This window comes from Chamaea fasciata, unplaced genomic scaffold (genome assembly GCF_029207755.1).
Source record: "Chamaea fasciata isolate MVZ Bird 193981 ecotype frontalis unplaced genomic scaffold, bChaFas1.0.hap1 SCAF_4, whole genome shotgun sequence".
Taxonomy (NCBI): Eukaryota; Metazoa; Chordata; class Aves; order Passeriformes; family Sylviidae; genus Chamaea; species Chamaea fasciata.
Window position 1 is genome coordinate 73,714,032 of NW_027094089.1, and position 23,357 is coordinate 73,737,388.

The 23,357-nt window shown below is 43.0% G+C and overlaps 1 protein-coding gene and 1 long non-coding RNA gene across 4 annotated transcripts; one reads left to right on the top strand and one right to left on the bottom strand.

Moving 5' to 3' along the window:
- Nucleotides 1-2,786: 2,786 nt before the first annotated feature.
- Nucleotides 2,787-14,617, top strand: LOC136288625 (uncharacterized). 3 transcript variants are annotated; one of them, XR_010720540.1, is made up of 5 exons: nt 2,787-2,884; nt 9,568-9,803; nt 10,643-10,831; nt 11,970-12,134; nt 12,670-14,617. It is a non-coding gene; the product is annotated as an uncharacterized lncRNA (long non-coding RNA). The 3 variants fall into 3 exon arrangements; XR_010720541.1 differs by having other exon boundaries at nt 2,790-2,884; nt 10,643-10,769; XR_010720542.1 differs by lacking the exon at nt 2,787-2,884 and adding an exon at nt 6,482-6,647.
- A 2,770-nt stretch (nt 14,618-17,387) lies between these two features.
- PGRMC1 (progesterone receptor membrane component 1) lies at nt 17,388-22,449 on the bottom strand. The gene is made up of 3 exons (XM_066182029.1): nt 22,080-22,449; nt 20,061-20,216; nt 17,388-18,928 (listed from the first exon to the last, which is right to left on the bottom strand). Exons 1-3 carry the CDS (start codon nt 22,399-22,401, stop codon nt 18,828-18,830), a joined length of 579 nt encoding a protein of 192 aa, XP_066038126.1. The 5' UTR covers nt 22,402-22,449; the 3' UTR covers nt 17,388-18,827.
- Nucleotides 22,450-23,357: the final 908 nt, after the last annotated feature.

A 23,357-nucleotide genomic window follows, 5' to 3' on the forward strand; every position in this document is an offset into this window, starting at 1 on the left:
AGAATAAAACCAGCCATACATTAAAAAATTGGACACGTTCAAGGTCAGGTTGGATAGAACTTCGAGCAACCTGATCTAGTGGAAAGTGTCTAAAGTGTCTAAAGTGTCTGTGCCCATGGCAGGAGGGTTGGAACTAGGTGATCTTTCAAGGACCTTCCTTCCTTCCTTCCTTCCTTCCTTCCTTCCTTCCTTCCTTCCTTCCTTCCTTCCTTCCTTCCTTCCTTCCTTCCTTCCTTCCTTCCTGCCTGCCTTCCTTCCTGCCTGCCTTCCTTTCTCCCTTCCCTTCCTCCCTTCTTCCCTTCCTTCCTGCCTCCCTCCCTCCCTTCCTCCCTCCCTTCCTTCCTCCCTTCCTTCCCTCCTTCCTTCCCTCCTTCCTCCCCTCCTTCCTCCCTTCTTTCCCTCTTTCCCTCATTCCCTCCTTCCTTCCCTCCCCTCCTCCCAGCAAAATCATTCATTTACATACAAAGTGTTTCTGAAGTAACTTTCTTGCAGGTTAAACCTATCACCACACAGAATGATTAGAAAGTCTGGATGGGGAAGTTAGACACATTGAAAAAAAAAAAATCACTGGGTACTTTCTTATATTACCTTAAACACATACAAGCTCAACAAGTTTCCTGTACAGCCAGCTAGAGGATGGCAGCACTCAACCTGTTGTTCACTTGTTCCTTGCTAGAAAACGGTTGTATAGGTAAGCTGCCTCTCCTAAGCAACTGATCACATTAGTATCTAAAAAAAGGTTATTTCAGACGTAGTTTCCTAAGTCAAACCTGCAATGACAGCAAATTGCAGTAAGCAAGGTTGTATCATTGTTTTTTACGAAACAAAACTATGTGAGTTTTCTTCCTGTCCCTTGGAACAAGTATCAGTTTTCTATTTCAAAATTAAATACAACTCTGATGTTTGGGTTTTCCTACAGACTGTACGATCTAGAGGTAGAGGACCTATACCTACATTCTCAATCAGGAAACATATCTTAGCTTTTAAATTACTTCAGTGGTAAGTAACATCCAGACGTCATTCCTGGAACGATATTACAAAGCCACAAGCAGAAACATAACCAAGAATATTCCTTTTATGTGTTTAAACAAGCTTTGCGTTCATAGTTTCTTCCAACCATCCTCCTCCCCAGCCTAATCCTGAAGCTTCCAGAGAAGTTTGTCTATCTGCCCTGGTCGCCAAACTTTAAAGCAAACTCATTTGGTTGTGATGTCACTCTGTGTATTCCCTGACTCCTTTCCCAGAGGAGCCCTCCATAATGCTCCAGCTCTGTGCTCAACCCCAGCAGAAGGATATTCTTCAATGGCAAAAGACCACAGCTTACAGTGGCTTGCTCTCTGAAATACAGAATATAAAATAGATTGTATTGGCACATAATTTGCTTAATTACAGGCAAGGAGCCGGTTTTCTGCATCCAGCGGGCACACCCTCAGATCTTGAAAGAAATAGCTTTGTATGGCTACATTAAACCTTTAATTCAAGAGCAAAAAACTTAAAATTTCTCAACTTGTTGCAGGTTTGGAAAAGCAGTAGGGGAATATAAGGACCCTGCTGCTGCAAACTAATCTCAAATACCAGTTTGCCTGTTTGGGTTTGGAAAAACTATGTAGAAGGAAAAAGAAAATCACATAACTTAGAGCATATTGGGAATTTGTATCATCAAAAAGCAATTTTATCTCTTAAGATAAAACCCCTCAAACAAATGTCAGCACATAATAACTCCTAGGAAACATTCCTAACACAAGAAGCAACAACTGTAGAGAAGGCAACCAGACCAGAAGGCCATTCGTAAGTAAACATAGGATCTTTGTCTTATCAGCTTGTGTAGTGAGAAAGCACAGACATACTTTTAGGCACACAAAATTCTAAAAGAAATACACTCCCACAGTAAATATATGTGTAACTCTTGGTCTCAGCCTGTAACTGAATACATAACAATTAGACCATTGCAGAGTAGAAATGGTTGGTACACCCCTTCTGCCTGCAGCCCCTAGCCCTGTGTGTATCCCGCGACCATCACCCATCCTAGTCACAACTATATTGATCCAGGAGAAGAGGGAAAGTGTTTGTTTTTAACAAGGTGGACAAAGGACATAAAAGGTAGGTGTGTGTGTGTGTAAATATATATATATATATGTATATACACACATATATATAAGGCTGTACAACTGCATTTAGAATACCACAAGAGACAAAAACCCCAAACTGAAATCTGACGGAGCTTTTGAAAAACTGGCTACCCTGCCTCGAATCCCCTCGGGGATGCTAAACAACCAAGAAAGTGGGGACGGTACCATTAGCAGCACATGGGCGAACGCTGCACCACTGGGAGCCGACAGCCGTACCGTACAGAGACACAGACAGCGTTTTCCCACCGAGAAAACACCTACAGCCCAGTAGTAAACCAGAGAAAGGCTGACATAAACCCTCACACACCTACTACTCATGAGCAGTGATGGATGAACCACCTTTGCTATGGGAGAAAGGAAAACACAGTATTGCATCACAATCGAGCCTTTGCTCTGCCTGAGCGAGGCAGCTGCCGAGGAGTAATTTTTGGCTCATTTTTAATACAATGCACACACACGATGCCCACAGGCCGAAGATGCCGGCAGCAGGCTGCTGCAGCCAAGGCCGGCAGTGCAGGTCACAGGCGAAGGGCCGGGCAGGAAGAGCAGCCACTGGCACCTCCTGGGACTCGCTTCGCGAACCGTTCGGGAAGAGAACCCGTGAAACCCCCACAGACCGCACAGCGGGGCGGGCAGCCGAGGAGGGCGGATCGGCGGAGCCGCGCCCCGGGGCGGGTCCATGGGCGCTGCCGCGCCCGCCGCGCTCCGCCCCGGGGTGGCGGCCGAAGGGCCGGCGGCGGCGCGGCGGCCGGAGGGTAAGAGCGGCCGGCCCCGGGGAGCGGGCGTGGGGCGCTGCCGGCGGAGGGCGCTGTGGGCCGGGGTGGGGCGAGCCGGGCCGTGCCCAGCCGGGCCGTGATGCTCGCTCCGCCGGCGAAAGTTGCCGCGGCTGCAGGGGCGGTTCCCGGCGGCTCCGCTGGGTCTGCCCCGAGCCCGCAGGCCTGCCGGGACGGGGCGTCAACCCTCCCGCTGCTCCGGCCCCGGGGCGGCGGCGGGCTGGGACCGGGGGTTGCCCGGCCCGGCTGTTGCGGCGCTCGGGCAGCCCGAGCTGGGTCCGCACCTGCCCGGGGCTCGCAGCCGGGGCGGGGGAACGGGGCCCCCCGGGTCGCGGTTCCGCGGCTCCCGCTGAAGCCGCCGAGGGCTGGGCCTTGCCCGCCGGGCTGTTCTCGGCCGGCGCTGCCGGCACCTGGCTTGCGGCGCTCCCGGAGCTCGGGGACCGCGGCCTTCAGTGGCTCCATCCGTTGGGCTGGGGCTGGCAGTTTGTTTTATCCTCACCTCAGACAACGTTGAGCACAGCGGTGCTGGGAGTGTTCGCTTCAAAACGCTCCTTTATTGCAATGGTTGTGAGAGCAGCGGCATTTCTGATTTTGCATAGAGCAGGCTGATAAGCTCATTTGTTAAAAGTCAGTTTAAAGCTCTTCTTTAAAATTCTGCAAGTGACTTTCTGGTAGGTGCTTGCCATAGAATCACTCGGGTTGAAAAAGCCCTGTGAGATCCCGGAGTCTAACCAGTGACATTTACCGTGATTACTGCTAAACGATGTCTCCAAGCGCCATTTCCACAAACTATTTGAAGACTTCCAGGGATGGTGTCTCCAGCCTCTTCCAATGCCTTATCACCATTTCAGTGGAGAACTTTTTCCTAATACCCAATCTAAACCTCCTCTGATGTAATTTGAGGCCATTTCCTCTCACGTTACTTGAGAGAGGTGGCCGACCCCCACCTGGATCCACCCTTCTTTCCGATGATTGTAGAGAGCCATAAGGTCCCTCTGAGCCTCTTTTTCTTCAGGCTAAACAACCCCTGCTTTTTTTCCCTGCATGATAAGCTCTGCTGATGTGGATCAATACATACAGTTTTCACATTGCATTAGCGTGTAGTGCTCCTGCAAACCCACCTCTGTAGAATTAAAATATTTCCTCTACCTTAAGGTTGCCTTCACCTCTGCTGGTGGGACTGCTCAGGGGCTACACTGTCTATGAGAGCAGGGAAACAAAATGCCTGAAAAGAACCTAGCAAAATATATTTCTTTTTTCCTCTTCAAGATAACCCTTTTTCCTGACCTGGTTAATGGTATGGTCTCTGAAACTCTTGTGATGGCCCAGGGCCTGGCATGAGTGACCAGCTGGGAAACTGGGGATGGTAAGAACTGTTTGAGCTAGCAGTACAGTGAGCAAATGTGAGGGATGCCTTTGGAACAATTATTCCCAATACTTGCATGCTGCTCATGTGGACTATGTTTCAGGTTAGATATTGCCAGATTGTTAATTTTTCTCCTAAAGTGTTTGTTTTAAAGTATGAACTCAGGTGACACAATTTAGGGTGTTGTAAGATAAGGACAGTTCAGCCTGCAGTTATTGTGGTAAATCCTAGTTCAAGGGCAGATGTGTTCCAAATATTTTTACCATGGCACAATGGCCAAAAGGAAATAATAATGTGATAAAGGGGTTTAACTTCAAATTCCTTGTGATTTGTCAGTTGCAAAGGTTAAAGTTAAGGTAGTGGCTTATTGATATGTCAGGGTTGATTCCAAAAGGCCGTGCTGCTGAGCAGCAATTCAGTGGATCAGCCCGTAAATAATTCCGTGCTTTGTACACAGTTAGGTGGTGAGAAATAAATTTGTGATGCTTGAAGAGCTCCTGGCTATGAACAAAGGTGGGCAAGAGCAAGGCTAATGGTGTGCACTAGCAAACCACTATAGCTTACTCAGCTCTGTGAAGAGATTTGAGGGCTTTTAGGTGATTTATTGCAGTAGTAGGAAGGTGGTTGCAGCCATGATGGTGTAAGGATATAAGTGAAAGAAGATTTGCATGGGCAGGATAATATATCAGTTGGTTTAATAGAAGATGTACTTGCAAAACAGAACAAGATTTTGTGTGCACCAGCTGGTCTTCAGGCTTGACATTCATATCTCTACAGGTTGTAACAACAGTGTCCTGGCTGTTTTAATCTGCTGCACCACAAATCTTAGTGGGGTGGCAGAAGTTTGGCACTAACTTGGTGGAAAGCTTTAGAAAGCTCTTTATCTGTATGCACAGTGGGCAGAAAGGACTCTAGAGATTGCTCACTCCTTCAGTTTTGTAGAAAGTACTTTGTGTATCTTTGCTTAGATGAGACACTGAAGGTGTGTCTGTATACATACACAGCTGTGTGTGGAAATTCATCCTGAGAGATTCATCCTTGCCTGACAAAGTTACAGTTAATTCTGAGTGCATTTGGCAGCAGTTCCCTAAGAGGAGCAAATCAGTGCTGCAGTCTGTGCTGTAGCTGCTGCTTCCAGAGATTCCTGGTTATTTCATGTTAATTACACTAGCTTTTTCTCCAGTACATATGTGGGTTTTTTTTCTTCATCATTCTCAATAAAGTGTAGTCACACTCATTTATCAAACAGTTACTGTGCTTCTCTTTCTTTGTACATCCCCATGTTGAAGGCAAACAGGCATTTTTCAAGTAATAGTGGTATAGTTTATAACCTATGAAAATCATCTTCCAAACTTTTTTTCATGTTTCTTCAGCAGAAGCTTCTATATGGCATTCTTGCAGTTCTCTTTGTATATGTGTCTTTTTTTTCTCCATTTGATTCACTCTGTATTTATGTTAAAATGGTATCTATAAAACAAAGAAAAATACAGCATATGGACAGCATTAAAATACACTAAGCTTTACTTGTAACTAGGTGCTGAGACTTCGTGGAGGAAACTGGCGCAGATGGTGGTTTCCCAATTTCAGTTTCTTTCTCCTTGAATTTAGGCCCTAAAAAGTCCTTGATAGCCAGTGGAAGCTTCTCTGTAAACTTTTTGGACAATTAAGCGTGTGAAGGGCAAAAAAGTCCTGTGTGATCATCCTATTTGTACTAGATGTAGGTATACTGATGTATGGAGTTCAGGTATTGCTGGAGTCCAGGGCACGGGGAAAACCTCTCAAACTGCCCTGGGGGGTCCTGGACCCCTACTGGGACCTCAGGAAAGTCTTGCCTTTGACCTTAGCCCATGGGAAAAATTGCCAACACTTATGGAGGAAATGAGAACAACAAAAATTTAAATTAGATAGTAGTTTAGTTTGTCACAGGGTGAGAATTTGTAGTTTTGGGTTTTTAGAATGGAAGTAGATAGAGGCAAGATGGAGAATTTTGGGCGGTGTCCTAAGTTCTTCTCCTTCTTCTTCCTACTCCATCTTCTGCTGTGACGGTGGCACAAAGACATTGGTAGAATGTGGGTGATGTAGAAAATTGTGTATCTAGAATTAGTAGTAATTATTGGTACAAACTTGTAAATATAGTACGTTTCAAGTGTTAATTGGGTTAGAAACCTTTAAGAGACCTTGGAGGTCAGGTCTTGTGCTCTTGGCAGCGTGTCTTTCAGCGTGCTAAGCCTGGTGCACCGACCTTCAGATAAGAAATTTAATAAACACCTTTCAAGACCGAGCTGCGAGATCCGTTCTTCTTGCAAATTCTGGCACGGGACTTCAAAAAGGAAAAAAAAACCCCTAATTAGGGGAATCTTGGACTCAAAATACAAGAAGGTATCTGAACTTAATTCCTTTAATTAAAACCCAGCATTACACTGCTTTGATTTCCTGAAAAATTTCTCTGGGTGAGCTAAAGGTTGTCAATATTTTCAGTGTAGTTGGTGCTGAAACTGGGAGATGATCTTAGGAAATGATGAGACTCTGAGAAATACTTAGTTTCTTATTGTTAAATTTGTAGTAGGTGTAGCAGCTGCCAGTGATTCTTGGCTAGCTAATGGTACCTATTCTCTTCTCTGTACCTTTTTGTTTAAGTGTATTGAGAGATGAATCCACTGAAGTGTTATCCCTAGTGTTGCATTATAAAAGAAAATGTGGAAACTGTAAGCCTCATTTCAGCAGCCTATTGGTTCACCTCCATAAGCACTTATTAGGGAGTAATAAGCTGTTTAATTTTTTTCTCCTAGCTGGTAGTTTCGAAACTGTGACCCTGAAATATTCCTCTATGTTGGCAATAATACTCCCTATTACTTATTTTTCAGTATAGGTAGACCTCAATGCAGCTTGCTTGAGTGTTTTCTTTTAATGTGCTTAGTCTGGGCATTTGAAGCTGTTGAAATGCAGCACACATCAACAGAATCCATCAATTTTTAGGCAAGCAAGCAAGCATTGGATCCAAAAGATGTTGCTCTTAGAGTCAGTGAATTCTGGTTTTTGCAGAACTGCATGTCTCCTCCAGCTAGGAATGCTGTGCTGAACATGCCGAACTTTGAGTCCCCAGAAGAGCCTACCAGGAACAGGTTTGGTCAAAGGTGTGATGTCAGATTGTGAGCCCCAGATGTCACAGCAGGAGGAGACATTTGAGCTTGATTGACAACCCAGCATGAACTTCAAAAATTCTGGTGTGTCAGGGTAGAGAGAGGCATTCTCACAAGTGTGGTGGTATTTTGGTAGTCACCTGGAGTCTCTCATTTGCTCAGCAGGTTGTCTGTGTTTGTATAAACACACAGCAAACTGGGCTGCTAAGTCCGGTTCTGCTTCTTCTGTGACAGGTGGCTTTTGACACAACCAGACGTTTTTAGTGAAGGAACTATAAGACAGAGAAGCCTGGAAAGACTAAAGCTGCAAGAACAGGAGCAAATTAAAAAAGGAGTAGAAAAGAGAGGGGGTTGGAAAGTGAGGGTATATTTAGAGAATGTCCCATTTTCTTGAGATTTGCTACACTTCCTCGTACCAAGTAAAATACAGGAAGAGTGGCTGTGTAAAAGTCCAGGCTTTGAGGAAACAGGAGTTGGAGAAATTGAAACAATACTATACAGTTGTTCATTTATGTATTGGAAAGAAAACCATAATGATAATTCTGCATGTAAGGCATCAGATGCAGGGGTCTGGATTATGAGAAAGGTTGGACTGGAGATATGCCGAGGTCCCTTTCAGTTTGGATTATTCTGTGATTCTGTGGGCCTGCAGTGAAATTAGAGAGCTGTTGCTCTGAAATTATTCTGAGGGTTGATTCCTTAAGGTTTTGCGTGTGGGCTTTTTGTATTGCTTTATGCTGCAACATTTTTAATCAATGTCCTTATGCCCTGAAGTAAAATTAATGTGATGTACATGTCTCAGTGCCTCCCCATTGACTGGAAGGTCCAAAGCTATGAAATGAATACTTTTCTGTCTTCACCCATATTTGCATGTTATTTTTTATTGCTGATGTCTTTAGTGCAGTGTTCTTAAATTTGCATATGAGTAATCGTAGTATATTGAAGTTTTAGTTGTTTAGATAATGTGTTTGGATGGCATCCTAAACTGTCACTAGTAATCAATCACGTTATGCACCTTCTTGAAAAAAAGACACTTAGAATGCAGAGCACAGTGAATCTAATGCTAGGTCTCTAAAAGCATTGCTGTGCTTCTGTTGCTAATTCTTCCTCATTCAAATACTTCTTAAAAAACTGTTTTAAAATACTCATTTGTGTGAACACTGTTCCTTGATTTTTCTGGAGGTTTCTGTGATATGTCACGTTGATTATTTGGTAGAGATACTTCCTACAGGGCAAAGTTTCCAAAAGTGGTAATAGCCTGCTGTGGTTTAACCTCAGCTGGTAATTAAGTCCTACAACAGCTGCTCAATCCCTCCCCCTCTCCCCAGTGGGATGGGAGGAGAATCACAAAGGTAAAAGTGAGAAAACACGAGGGTTGAGATCAAGACAGTTTCGTAGGTAAAGCAAAGGCCACGTACACAAGGAAAGCAAAACAAGGAAAAGCAAAACAATTCATTCCCCACTTCCCGAGGACAGGCAGGTGCTTAGCATCCCCAGGACAGCAGGGCTCCACCCCATATACAAGTGACTTGGGAAGACAAACACCATGACTCCAAATGCTGCTTCCCTTCCTCCTTCTGCTCTCTCTTTATTGCTGAGCATGAGGCCGTACGGTCTGGGATTTTCTTTGGGTCAGTTTGGATCAGCTGTCCTGGCTGTATCTCCTCCCATTTCCTTGTTCACCCCCAGCCTCCTCACTGGTGGGGTGTGTGAGGAGCAGAAAAGGCCTTGGCTCTGGGTAAGCCTTGCTCAGTGATAACCCCTGAATTACTCTTGTTATGCCTCTTAAATGGGACCCTCATGCCAATCTGTAGGGGAGAATTGTTAATTTAAGAATCAGATGATCCAAATTATTCATCTGTAGTTGTGTCCTTGGGGACAAACAATCATGTGATGCTGTTATCTTGGCAGTGCTTATAAAAACTCCCAAGGATACAAACTGAGGAGACAACTTTCTGGCTGTGGGGATCAGTTGGGTGTGTGTAATTTATGTTTTTTTCAAAATGTTATTTAAGCAAATGGGATTCCTTGTTAGCCACATGTGATTCTTGATGAGTGTTTGCTAATTATTAGCACTTCAAAGACTTAAATCCAATTCCCCAGGACGCAAAATGTAAAAAAAGTGTCATCTAAATTGTCCCATATTGATAATTACCTAGAAAAAGACGTGGTGATGAAAAGAAGTTCAAGAGAGAAAAAGGAAAGCTAAGCGCGAGAGGAGAGAAGAGAGGCAGATAGATGGAGATGAGGAAATCCCCCAAAGCAGCAGAAGGTACCGGCTGAAGAACAGCAGTGGCCAGAGAATATGCCTGAATGGGAAGAAAGGAAATCCCTGCTAGCTCAGAGAAGAGTGGAGTCTGTCAGACTGCTTACAGTGCTGTTAAATCGTGTGAAAGTAAGACTATTTTAAAACATATTTTAAATTTTTAAGGATATTTATTAGAGCTTGAATAATTCACTAGACATTTGATATCTTGATGCTATTCAGAAGACTGCTTTGGGGCTGACTGATCACTGAGAAGGCCTGAGGCCCATGTCTTGTGACAATCTGCTCTCAGTCTTGCCCTGAGAGCAAACACAGTGCATTTTCACCCAGAAACTTTGCCATTGGTGCTTTTTCAAGACCTTGTCTTTACTGAGTAAAAAACAGGGCTGGAAAGGCTGTATTAGCTCTTATTAGACTTGATCCAGTGTTGCAAGCAAGGAATTTTAGAGTGGGGACATAAGTGGTGGTCTCTCTGCTTGTTTTGGTCTCAGGTCTACAAGTGACTGACTTAAACTGGCACAGATTATACCAGCGGCATTTCTAATTGCCTCTTCTTTTTCTTGGCCAGAACTCATTACAAGGCTTATTTCAGTTTGATTCAGATAATGTCTTGAGAAAGTCAGCAGAGAAGTGATAAAAATTTGAATGTTTTGCACACAGATTAATGTTTCCATGTTTAGTTTAGTGCTTTGGGCAAAAAAGGTTTCAAATGAAAACAGGGGTTTTAATTTCTAATATGCCTTTGTCTCCTCTATTTGCAAAGAAAAATTTGCTTGCAGCTTTTAACAAGTGTGTATTTTTCCCATTCTTAATGTAGAAGATTTCTAAAGGACTGGAATTTACTATGGGCTGAAGTTAGAGGCTACGCTTGCCATTCTGCATGAATTTTAGGGCCCCATTACATCTGACACTGGCCTTTATTATGAATGTGGTGTGTTAAATAAATTTCTATTTTCTTGGTTTCACAGTTGGCAAGTCAAAAAGTGGATCCTTCAGTGGATATAAAGAAAGATGATTCATTTTCTGAAACAGCATTTAAAGACATACAGCAGGAGCTGGTTAACTCCCCTTATCATACGCACAAAGAGCTGAAATGTAAGGAATTTAAGTGCCCGTTAACCCAAAAAGATAGTGGTTTATGTTGTGAGGAAGGAGAGGTGAGTAACTTCCAGGCACCTACTTGTCACATAGTCAGGACAATTTTAAATGATCCCCCTCCAGCCCCGAGCTCTGACAGACGGCCTGGCAGGGATGTGTGTGACTCCACCCTGCTGATCAGGGTTACCCAGGACGGCAGGGTCATCAAACCTCTCCGTGGAAGGCACCACCCACCACTGGATGTAGTTCACATGCAGACGGTGTCTGAGGAAGATGATTGCAAAAAGCAGAAGGTTTATGAGACTGATGAATTCATCCATTATTTACTAAACTACTACCAGATACCATGCTATGCACGGGTTTTCTTAGAGCCAAAAACCACTGCAAATGAGTCCCAGTGGAAGCGAGTGGTGTCTGATGATGGTAGTGGGTTTGATATCAGCTTGAGTAACAAACGTGGTCAGCACTTCAGAGAAGTGAGTCCTGTACAAAACCTCCACAAGAGAAATTGTAGTAGTGATAGTAATTATAGGCTGGTTGTCACTCTTGGGGAACTTGAGTCAACAGACAAAGTGTTAGAAAGCAAAGTCCATGGGGGCAAGCTTGCAAAAAAGCTGCAAGTGCAGAGGAATGACTCACTCACTGTTGATAACTTCGCACACGCTGGACTGAATAATTCTTTGGAGTGCACTACTATTACACATAATAAGGAATTCAAAGAAGAAGATAGTAGGCATGAAGGCACTGTACCATATGGAACATGTAGATCTGCTTGCAGATTAAAGGATTTGTTCAAAGAGATCAATGATTCTGAGTACTTTAGAGAGGCATGTGGTGGCTCAGTGAAGAGACCTGAAAGAAGGTATGAAGAAATTCACAGCAGTTGTAATAAAGGGTACTTGTCTGCAAGAGCCGGGGAAAGAAAATTACTGGTTTATCATAAAAATGTAGCTCTGGAAAGTCAAGAGAAGGAAATCAGCCAATGTAACTCCCGTTCTAATTCTGTTCATGAGGGCTTGACAAGGCAGTGTGAACCTAAACTTAAAAAGGCATACAAGAGGTCTAGTAGTAAACTGAGATATGAAGGAAAGAAAAGTGAGAGGCAATCCAGGGAAAAGGAGAAAAAGGCTCATAAAATGAAGAAAAAGAAAAAAAAGCTTTCTTCTAATCTTTCATCTGATGAATGTGGCTTTTCAGAGATGGACAGTTGCATGCAGCTGGAGTCACTCAGAAAGATACAGAGAAAATGTAAGAAAATGTTGCACAAAAAAGTGAAATTCAAGACACATCACACCTCTATGGAAGCACCAGATGTTACCCCTCATGATGGCTCACACCTTCAGGAGACCCTTCAGAGGAGAGGTGAGAGAGAGGGACACCACAGCTAAGGGGCCTGAATTTGACAGGTCTGTGGCAGGTTAGGTTGCTACAGTTCTTACACTGATGAATGGTTTTAAAACGTATAAGCATGGCATAAAAAAAACCCAGTGCAGCTTCTCTGCAATTAAGGGTTTGATCAGTTTAGCTCTGAAATAGAGCTACAGCTGCAGCTCAAGAGTAATACTTGTCTACTTAATTGGGTAGCACAGTACCTTCCCTGGCCATTAGCAGATGGATGGTTTTTCTGTTAACAACATGCATGGTAACAACAGGCTTTAGACAACTAAAACATTGATAGACAATTCAATGTGTGGCACAGGTGTGTGGGAAGTACTGTCTCAGGTGAGTACATTTTTACATAGCTACAATACATTTGATGTTCATACTGGCTGTTCTTTCAGCATTTTTTACAATTTAGTGTGCTTCCAGTTGGTTGGTGGATACCCTGACAGCCACCTCCCTTTCCCTCCCTGTCCACCTGACAAACTCATTTAATGAAATGTTTTCTTATCTACAGGAAATGAGAGGAAGTTAATGTTGAGAAGAGAGATGGATGCAGATGTCAGAGGATGCCCTTTATTTCCTCTTGAGATAATTCAGACAAACCCCTTCTCAGATACTTTCTGTGGAGAGCCCAGAAGAGGATGCTAAATAGCTACTGTATTATAGCTCTGAAGATTTTATAAAGAAGTGGGAGAAGAAAGCCCTTTGATTATTAAAAGGTGTATGAACTACTGGGTTGGGTTTTGATTTTTTTTTTTCCTTAGGTAATTCCTTTGGTTAGAATATCTAACTGGTGTAGTGAGCCACAAAAGCAGAATATGTATTTGCCTTTTGGATAACAGGACCAAAACGTTCCCCAGAGCTAGAACAAACTTTCGTGGACTAGTGGCTAAAGAACTTGAAAGGACACAGACTGAGGTCTTGGAGCATTACATTTTGATTGAATCAGGGAATCATGTAAATTACAGTATTTACTAATAATGAGTCATTGGGAAAAAACCTAATTGCTAATCCTAGAGCAAGCATATGAAGTGCCTCCTCTATCAGATTGTTACAAGGATGGAACTGGAAGGTGTGGGGGACATGCATACTCAATTTTGAGAAATAATAGATTTCCAAATGTGAAAAAGTGCCATCTTCTGTAAAACCCACACTAGAAGAATCCTTGTTTTCTATTCATAATTCTAGAAGTGTTTCTGAAAACTTGCTGGTCTTTGGGAGGAAGGATTTCACTGAACTTATGCTCAATGTAGTGATTCCAGGAATCTGAATGGTTGTGTAAGCAAAGCTCTGAGTGTTAGATAATGAAAGGGCAGTGCATATCAGCCTGCTGACAGTCCCCATGTAAATGCAGGTTGACAATTCACAAGATTTTGAAGGCACATATAGTGAGGTAGCTGTTTAGTATGAGTTTGCTTACAAATGCTTTCCAGAAGAATTGTGAAATGTTGCTAGAGTTGTGCTGCATGTAGATAAAAACGTGAAATGCAGTCTAGGAGTTTGAGTTATATCCATATTTATTCATCTGGCTATATCTAGAAGACAACCACAATTGCTTTTGGACAAAGTCCCTTAGCAAGATACAGAGTTTGAAGTTCAATACACTGATTATTGCAGGTTTCATTTTATGCTTTATTTATTACATGTTAGTAGATGAAGTAAATGTAAAAATGTTGCCTTCATTACGTAAGATCTTGCCCACGTTTGTAACTTCTGCTCTAATAAATAGTAATAAAAAAGAATAATTGTAATTTTTTGTGGTAGATAGGTTTTCCCCAGTCTTCAATACTGGTGATTCCTACAGGCTTCAAAGCCAGGTTTTATCAGTCTTTCTGTTCATATGTTCAGATGTTGAGTGCCTTTATAGGATCGTGAATGACAAATAGTTGCTACTCAAAGTGCTGTTAATCTATTACTTTTATCTAAAAAGATGTTATTTTCTTGACAGAAATATTTTCTGACTATTTTGGAGAACATTTAGGCCCCTCTTAAGCCTCCACTTCAGTATTTTATACAGTTATAATGAAGAGGGACTGTTGTATTTGTTGACCATGTAAAATGTTTTCAGTTGCACTGATGTGACATACCAAGGGTGTTTTTTCTCTATGCAATATTTGCGGATTAAAGATGGCAAAACTTCCCCCTCTGTCAATCTATAGAGAGTTTTGTGTCCATGAGTACCCATTTCCCAAGGACAGGCCTTTTGGTGACAGGTGAGGAAGTATTTCTTTTTGTTAATCTAGGGGAGAAGGAACTAAAGATTTCCTTCAGTGTAAATTTCCAGTGTTTTATCAACATGCTGTTACAATAACCAGTAACAAATAAATACTCCATTTCTGTAATTGCTTCATGTGTTCACCTGTATTGACTGAAACTGATAGAGGATTTGCTTTATCTCCCAAGTCCTCATTCCATGTAAAACATTGTTAGTTAATAAAGCATGCATGCACTTTAAAATGTGAGACATCGTTGTAATCTTCTCACCAGAAGACGACTTCTGTGTTTCCTGTTTGACATTATTTAGAACCTGATTTCAGGTGTTTAAATAATAACTTTACTTTCACAAAATCATAGAATGGTTTGGATTGGGACCTTAAAAACCACCTTGTTCCAACCCCCATGCCAAGGACATGGGCACCTTCCACCTGCTCCAAGCAGTGTCCAACCTGGTCTTGAATACTTCCTGGGATGGGGCATCCAGTTTCTTCTGGCAACCTCTGCCACAACCTCAGTATGCTCACAGGGAAGAATTTCTTTTTCCTGTCAGCACATTTAATATGAGCCCCACCTTTTCATACACTGGACTGCTTAATATAATTTTATTATCCTGAAGGCTAATCTTTAAAGATTCATGTAACAGCTTGCTTTAAAACTTAAAATGCATGGCTTTGTAGATTGGATTTTAGTTGTTATAAATGCCACATCTCATGTATGAAAGTTACAGAATGTTTTGGCAATTAAAACATTTATTAGAGTAAAAGATGCATTAAAAGCAGCATTTATATAGTTCAGCAATGGAAATGTAGAACTCTTCTGACATAATTTCACACCTTTCGTTCTGAACTTGACGTGTGCTATTGTGCCCAGCTGCTGTTTCAAGAGGCTGGGTGCTTTTTATGGAAACCATTTACTCTGACATGTATGAAGTTGGACCCCGAGACTGCAGATCTTGCCATCAAATCTAATTTTCTGTACAGAACTAGTGAGAATGCCTCCTCATAGAACTGGTGTGAAGAGAAGTTGGCTGAACAATGCTTTGTTACTGAAAATATGTGACCTGTGGGTTGTACTTTGTGTTAAATACTGAAGTCAAAATCCTACAGGCTGGTTTTAAAACAGAAATACACTAGGCCCATTATTAAATCAGTCCACCTGCTTGAAATACAATACAGCAATTATAGTATAAAGCCTGTATATTTCTTCTTAATCCAGGGATTCCAGGCAATGCATAGAAATGTCTCACCTTTCATAAGACCCCTTATATAACTTCCAACAGAAGCATTCAATACTGAAGGGTTTTTTTGTTTAACTGAAACAGCAGGATGTAAGAGCTAATAAAGGTGATTAAGGGCAGGTGATGTCCAGGTTACGGAATACCTGAATTTTACAAAGCAGTTAACAGTATGAGTTTTCCTGGCTGGAAGATATGACTCAATTGATTTATCCTAGAGTAGATCTTTGTGACAAGTGTTGGACATGACAGATGAGGGAGATTAGTGACATTTTCTGCATTTAATTGGTCATCATGTCCTACCTGTTTCAGGAACAGCCTCATAAGCTGCCTGGTATGGTTCTTTTTGCATAGTCATTGCTGCCAGTCACTCTTGAAGGAAGGGTTCAAGTTGTGATGAACAGACTAAAAAGGAAGCTAAAACCCATCCATTTTCTCAGCACTTTGGAAGAAAGTAAAACCCATGGCTGGTGCTTCATGAGCAGTTTTTGTGACTCTCCTTTCACAAGAAATTCTCCGTTTTCCTTGAAAGAGTCTTACCAAAGTGCAATGAGCTTTGTCTTGTGTTACTGCCTGTTTTCTGCATCATTTTTGTTACTATTTTTCTTTGTGATGCATAACGTTCTGATGTACAGATTAATACTTAAAATGGTGTTTGTTCCTTGGGAGACGTTATGGAGTAACTTAAGACTTAGGGGTTGGGTCCGCTGAAGGGTAGGTTACAGCCTTCCAAAGCTCCAGCTTTTGCTCATTATTAGCAATTACTTGGGGTTTTTTTCTGCCTAACACTGTTTTTGCAATAGAGCATGTTCTCTATTTAATATTCTATTAAAATTTTACAAGTGAACTGCATTTACAAGCATTCCATTTAGAACATATTTTACTCAATCTATGCATTGGATAATGTGACACACTGGAAAAAGACAATATAAAACTTGAAACATTAGGGGAGTATTAAATATAACATTTGGTTGCAGTAAATAAAAACAAACACCACCATTATGCAAGAGTATTTAATTTTCTGCCTTAAACAAATAAAAGCACATTTCCAATTTGAGGTAAACCATTAGTAGTAGTTTGCAGAGAGTGTAAGTGTCTCTAAAAATAAAATAGCAACACAAGGGTCATGATAAGGTCTACCCATGTCTCTAGACCTTTGTTAGGTAGTTCATACAGTACCACTTCGCACAATCTCTCTGGCTCTAACAACCTCGGTCTTCATCAGAAGGCCCAGTGCAACCAAAAGGAAATTGCAGGACAGTGTTGGGACTGAGGGAGAGTCAGTTGTTCTCACCACAGATAGTCTCAGGCACTTCAATATGTTGTGTAAATTTGTCTATGAAAGCTGCTGTTGTGCAACATACTCTACTTCCGAACACTTTTGCCTAATTTACACCTTCCCACTCAAGACTCAGTTCATCACTTTGGTCATGTTGCCAAATTGAAACAACCAGACAGCCGAGCCAGGAAATGAAACAGAGGGAACTATACCATATAGGCACCCTGGATATTCTGCACTAGCTGAATCACCTGGACAAGTTCACAAGTGATCAGCAAATCATTACTTATCTTGTAATTTATAAGAAAGTTTTAGAGAAGTATTTTGGATGATGAACATTTACATTTTTTCTTGGTCATATCCATTTACCCACCCCTCTCTAGTTAAAATATTCCCCTGCAGCCCCCCCCCCCCCCCCCCCCCCAGCTAGCTCTTGAGAGGCTTTGGAGGGATATCTCAGAGGGACAGGACAAAAGATTCCAAAAGAGGCTCCTACCCCAGAATTATTCCAAGGCGTTTATTCTCGAAGGGTTCCAGGGGCAAGAGGAAGAACAAGGAAATACAGGGGTCTTATCTAGTCTCCCACTCTGGGAGGATGGCTGGCACTCAGCCAGTTAGGTCAAGAAAGGAAGGAAAGGTCAAACCATATGGTTACAGGCATTTAGGAGTCTTGGGGGAAAAACCATTCCCCAGAGAAATACAACACTCTGGTAGGAGGCAGGTCACTTAGAAAAAAAAACCTAGTAATTAAGCATAGAGGTAAGCCAAGAGAGCAAATAAGAAAAAAGCAACTCAAAGGTCAGGTCCACAGGTATTGCATTGCTGGTTATGCATGAGATTGTGCCAATTCTTTTAATGGCAACATTCCAAACCACCAAAGGCCGCAATGCAGAAACAGCTTACACTGTTTTATTTTGTACATAACTTATGTAAGTTATGTTGACCAGTAATGCCTTCCTGCTAGGTAAAGGTGCATGTACAAGAGCACTTGCTAATCATGCCATACCAGCAACTTCTTGTTTTTTAGGCCTAGGAATCAAGAGCAGCTGATCTTCCATGTTTAATATAATTCCGTTAACATCCACAGGAGCGCTTTTTACTAAGAAGGAAATAGAATGAACAATAGTCAAGTGAAGTCACACTCCATGGTGTACCTTTAGGGATGCCTAGTTCCATTCATTATCTAAACTTTTGTAACACTATAAATGTGTTTTAAAAGTAAACAGAGAATTCTAGTCTAGGCAGAATTATGCATGTTGAATACATCAAGCATTCATCAGCCTTTATTAAATATTTAAAAGTGATTCAACCTCTCAAAAATTATGATCTTTTTTAAAAGCATTTAGTGTTTCATCTCTAAGTTGCTAATGCAATGCTTTGAAAGCCAAAATATCTTATACGATAATGAATTACATTGCACAACAAATGAGTATGATGCTTTGTGGAAAAACAAAATATAGTTCATTTCCTAAAGGAATTACAATCCAGGGGCCAGATCCTGCAGAAGCTAACACAAAAGAAGATTTAGTGGTGTTTGTGAAGTTACATATATGAAGTTATTCATGTGGTTGTGTCCACAGTGTTAGGTTGGTAATGAAAAACTTGATTTCAACCTACTTTCCGCTAAATGGTGATAGCAGAAAAACAGTCCTTTATTGCCAAAATTGCAGTTTACTTCTGCACAGACATTTGTCATACTTCTATTTGTATACTTCTTATTTGTATACTTGTATATATATTTGTATACTTCTTATTATGTGGGTTTAAAGGAAGACAGATCAAAGACCTTGAGAAGCTTCCCACTGAATTTGAAATCTTTGAGAAGAAACCGTTCACTCTGGAACTTTTGTAAGCCTTGTTGCTGCTGCACCTTGTGAAACAGAAGTGGAATGTTACAAATCATCCTTTATGGTTCAAAACCAGATTGTTCTCACTGCAATATCTACTCTTTCTTCGCATCCCGGGCATCTTTTTCGTCTTCATCAGAGTATACAGTGGGCTTCTCCCCCTCCTTCAGCAGCTTACCAACATGATGATACTTAACTGGGGGAAAAAAAAAATCCAAGTAATTTTTCTGCCCTGAAGAGACACCTTTTAAAACTCCTCCAACTGTTTTCTGAATGAACAGGATACCTATATTTTAATAAAAAAGTTCTGAGCAACTTCTTCCAAACACTGGAGGAAAGGAGAAAAGCTAAAATCAACTACTACCCAAACTACTATTACTGTTGTTGTAAGAATTATGTGAAGTGAATGTAACTCTCATTTTATTGCCTAAACCAAAAGATGAATAAACACAAAATGATGGACTCATCCAGCCAAAGAAACAAAATCCTAAATTATTTCTCTTGTTACAAAGCTGGTTTTTAACCAAAGGCATTGTTAAGACTATTTACATCCATTAAACATGCACATACATACGTGCACGCATACACACAACTTGGAGGGTGTTTTAATTTTGTAATGTGTATTAAGAATAGGACAGAAGGGAGATCCTTTCTCCCAAAGATAAAGATGGATCTGTTATCCGATTATGTGATTAAGCCTCTGATTTATTTTATAGCTCCTTTTGAGCATGTAAAAATGCCAAGATCACGTACATGTAGGGACTGAGAGCTATACTGTGTTGCCTATCTGTCGACTTCAACAAAGCAAAAGAAGCCCCCGATTACAGGTATTTCAGACTAGCAATGTTGTAACAATTTAAAGCAACTATTTGCCATATTTAATAGGAACACAGCAATAAAAAGAGTGGACTTCACTGTCAGTCCTGATGCTCAATACTTGTAAAGGTAGATTTTAACACCAGTTCAAGTCAGATATTTGATAGCATAATTCTGGTTACTGCGACAAGGTTGTTAGCATAATAAAACAGCCATTCAGTGTGGCATGATTAACAGTCTTAATTAAAACAGGAAGAGGGCCAAAATAGTAGGGGCACATCAGGTCAGGACTGAGATTTCTAATGACATCATGTGGAGAAAACTCCATTGTAGCTGGTTATAGTAAATCTTTCAACACTAGATTTAAAAAGAAAACACATTTTATTTCCACTATACTAGTTACTGGTGTATGCAATTTCCATCATTTATATATGATGGTTACAGCCTTTTAACTATTGCGTCCCCTATTACCAGTTAACTACTTCTTTGTAAATAGGTTTAAAATTGCTTACAAGTGAACTGTGACTCCCAGTCCCTCAAGGTCTCTTGCTGTGTAGCGTTGAGATCAGAGAGGTCATCATACGTATCCCTCAGTGCCTCCTTATCCAGGCAGAAAGTGGCAAGACCTCGGGATGCATCTCGACCAGCAAAGATCCCATATGGGCCCTCTTTAAAATAAAAACATAAGCAGCATTATTGCAGAGATAATGGATGCCATGTTATCTTCATGGATCAGAGTCTCCAAACTAAAACAGATGGTGAGTTTCTACCCTGAGCCATGCACCAGGTGCCTCAAGCTTCTGAAATGCTTTAACATTTTACTCTAATTGGTAATAAGAGAAAACAGAGGAAGAGGACAAGAAACAAAATCATGGAGAAAGATACTGAGGTTTGCTGAAACATCATGACAACGAACCACACAATGGTGCATGGCACATATAAATAGGGTAAGAATAAGCATACAGACTGGGACACACATCCTTGGAATAAGAAACAGAGGAAGGATTTCTATGTCTGGGGTGAAATTAATGTTTTCTGACAGGTACTCCTGAATTGAGATGAAAGGATGGCTGGACAGAAAACATAGTGGAGCTACTAGAAATTATCAGGTTGGAGAAAACATCTGTTAAAATGCAAGATGAACTCAAATGATCAAAACATGCAACTCACAGCAGATCAGAGACATCAAGATAAACTCTTGCTAAACTTCATTAATGATTAACTTGCTTGCATGACAAACCAAAAATTGAGATATTGCATATTCAACTAGACATTCAAAGTTCTTCTAAAAGGAGCTTAAAGAAGTTAGATGTGAACTCTGTTTTTTGTAGAGCACATGCCAACTTCTGGAATGTGCTTTTTCCTAAAAAAAATTTTTGATTTTTCTTAATCAAAAGAATCTTACTTTTCCACTAAAATGAAAAACCAAACTAGCCAGACATTGTGGTGAACCATTCAGCAATTACAAAATCAGATGCAACAGGCAGCTTTTACTGTCATCAAGGAAGGCAGCATCTAAAACTTGGACCTTATGTCAAGTGGATTTTAGTTTGCACAAATACAATGCCGCATATCTGACTGGCCATCCTGACTGCTGCAGAATGCAAAGTTATAGCCTGGCATCATTCAGTGACAGTCTCATCTATGTTTGGCCCGTAAGTAGTAACATAGTGCTTTCAAAAACATGGTGTCTCCTGCATTTTCCTCCTTGTCTCTAAGTAGCACTGTCAGCTCACTACTGCACCTACCAGGGTGTCTGGACAGCTCAGGTATGGTTATGCTAGGCAGATCCTGGAACAAATCAGGAAGCCTCAGTGAGCCGTTTTAACAGGCAGCCTCTAATAAAAATAAAACCCCCTGCCCTCATGGAGGTGATAAAACTCTTTCACCTGGGTGCACATACTCCCATCCACATCATCACTGGCTGCCCTACGAGTAGAGGTTATTCAATCTTTGCACGTTTGAACTATGCTCCTGGTAGAAAGCTGGTTTAATCTAAACTGCCAAGTATTTAGTATAAATATTATGCAATAGAGTGCTATCCACTGAAAGTTGGGAATGGTATGTCAACACTAAGAGAACACTTCGCTTCTGCAGCCTGCCATCAGGCAAAGGCAACCCAGGCCGACAGAGCCGCCCAACCCCTTACGGTACCTGTAGCCTGCCATGGGAAAATACCGAGAATAATGAAACAGCGTAAACTGGTAAAGCCGGAGTTTCTGCAACACCGGGGCCCTACTCTGGAGCCCGGGCGGCAGCAGTCACCCTGCCGCCGGCTCACCGGCACGCAGCTCTCCCAGCGCTGCAAGGGCACGCAGCCTTCCCGGCTGCGAGCAAGCCGAGCCCTTTCCAAACCTCCGCATCGGGGCCAAGGCCGGGATCGGGTCAGGCAGGAGCGCTGACCCCCGCTGAGGGAAGGCGCTCCCCGCCAGCACCGGCCCCGACCCGCCCCGCGCTCCCCCCGGCCGCTGGCCTAGGGCACAAGGCGCGGAGTGCCCGGGCCGGGCCCGTCCCGCAGCCCCCGCCCTCACCCGGCCCGTAGAACTTCCTGGCGCGGGTCACGTCGAAGACTTTGCCGTTGACGGCCATGAGGATGCGCGGGTCGCTCACGCCGTCGAAGGGCCGCAGCTGCTCCAGCGTGAAGTCACGGCGCTTCATCTTGGGCAGCGGCGGCGGGTCCGCCTCGCCCGCGGGGGCCGCGGGCCGCTCGCCCCGCAGGATCTGGTAAAGCAGGAAGAGGCAGAGGCCCAGCAGGCTCAGGTTGAGCGGGGAGCCGATGATCTCCAGCAGCAGCCCGCCGCTCTCGCCCGCCGTCCCCTCCTCGCCGGCCATCGCCACCTCCTCGCGGGCCATGGCGCTGGACTGTGCGGCGGCTCGGCGAGCTCCGAGCGCGCAGCAGCGGCACGGAGCACACCCCGCCCGGCGGGGCGGGCCGAGCCGAGGGGCGGTGGGCGCGGCGGGGCTGAGGCGCGGGCGCGGGGCCGCCCCCGGGCCGGGCGGGGGCGGCGGCTCCGCGGCTGCTGCCGGCGCTAGGTGGTGGTGCCGGCCCGGCCGTGCCGGCGGCTCCCCGGCCCGGCCGCAGGTCGGGTCAGGGACTGCGGCTCCGTGGCACACGGTTCCGCAGAAATTCTGGGAAAAGTAACCTCCGTGTGGCGTTAGACTCGTGTCGGGGCTGCCGCGATGGGCTGTGCGAACCAGCCGGGCCGCGCTGGATGGACGATGGAGCCAGGCTCAGCTCCCTGGTGCCAAACGCTGAGACGAGGCAACGGGCAGAAATTGATGCCCGGGAAGTTCCACCTGAACATAAGGAAGAACTTCTTTACAATGGAACTGACTGTTCTGAGAGTTCGTGCAGTGTCTCTCACTGGAGAGATTCAAGAACCGTTTGGATGCAATCCTGTGGCTCTGGGCTGACCCTGCCTGAGCAGGGAGGTTGGACCAGATGACCCACTGTGGTCCCTTCCAAACCGACCTATTCTGTGATTCCTTGCACTCGCTCCAGCTGTGGTAGTGCACATCTTTGTTTTCTTGGCAAGGCAGTGGCTTTTCTGAGTACTCTAGAAATATTGTCAAACTTAACACAGAAGAAAAGGAAATACAACACCAAACTTCTGGGTTTTTCTCATTCAGATATTACCTCCAGGCCCTACAAAACTACAGAAGCAGCAACCACAATTTACTAATATAATATGAAAAAGAAAATTGTCCTGTCACAGAGTTCTGTATTCATGTTTTTCTTAGTGAAGGCTTTGGTGAATTAAAACTTAAGCTGAAGGAAACACTAACTTGGATGTATCAACTAGGTATGG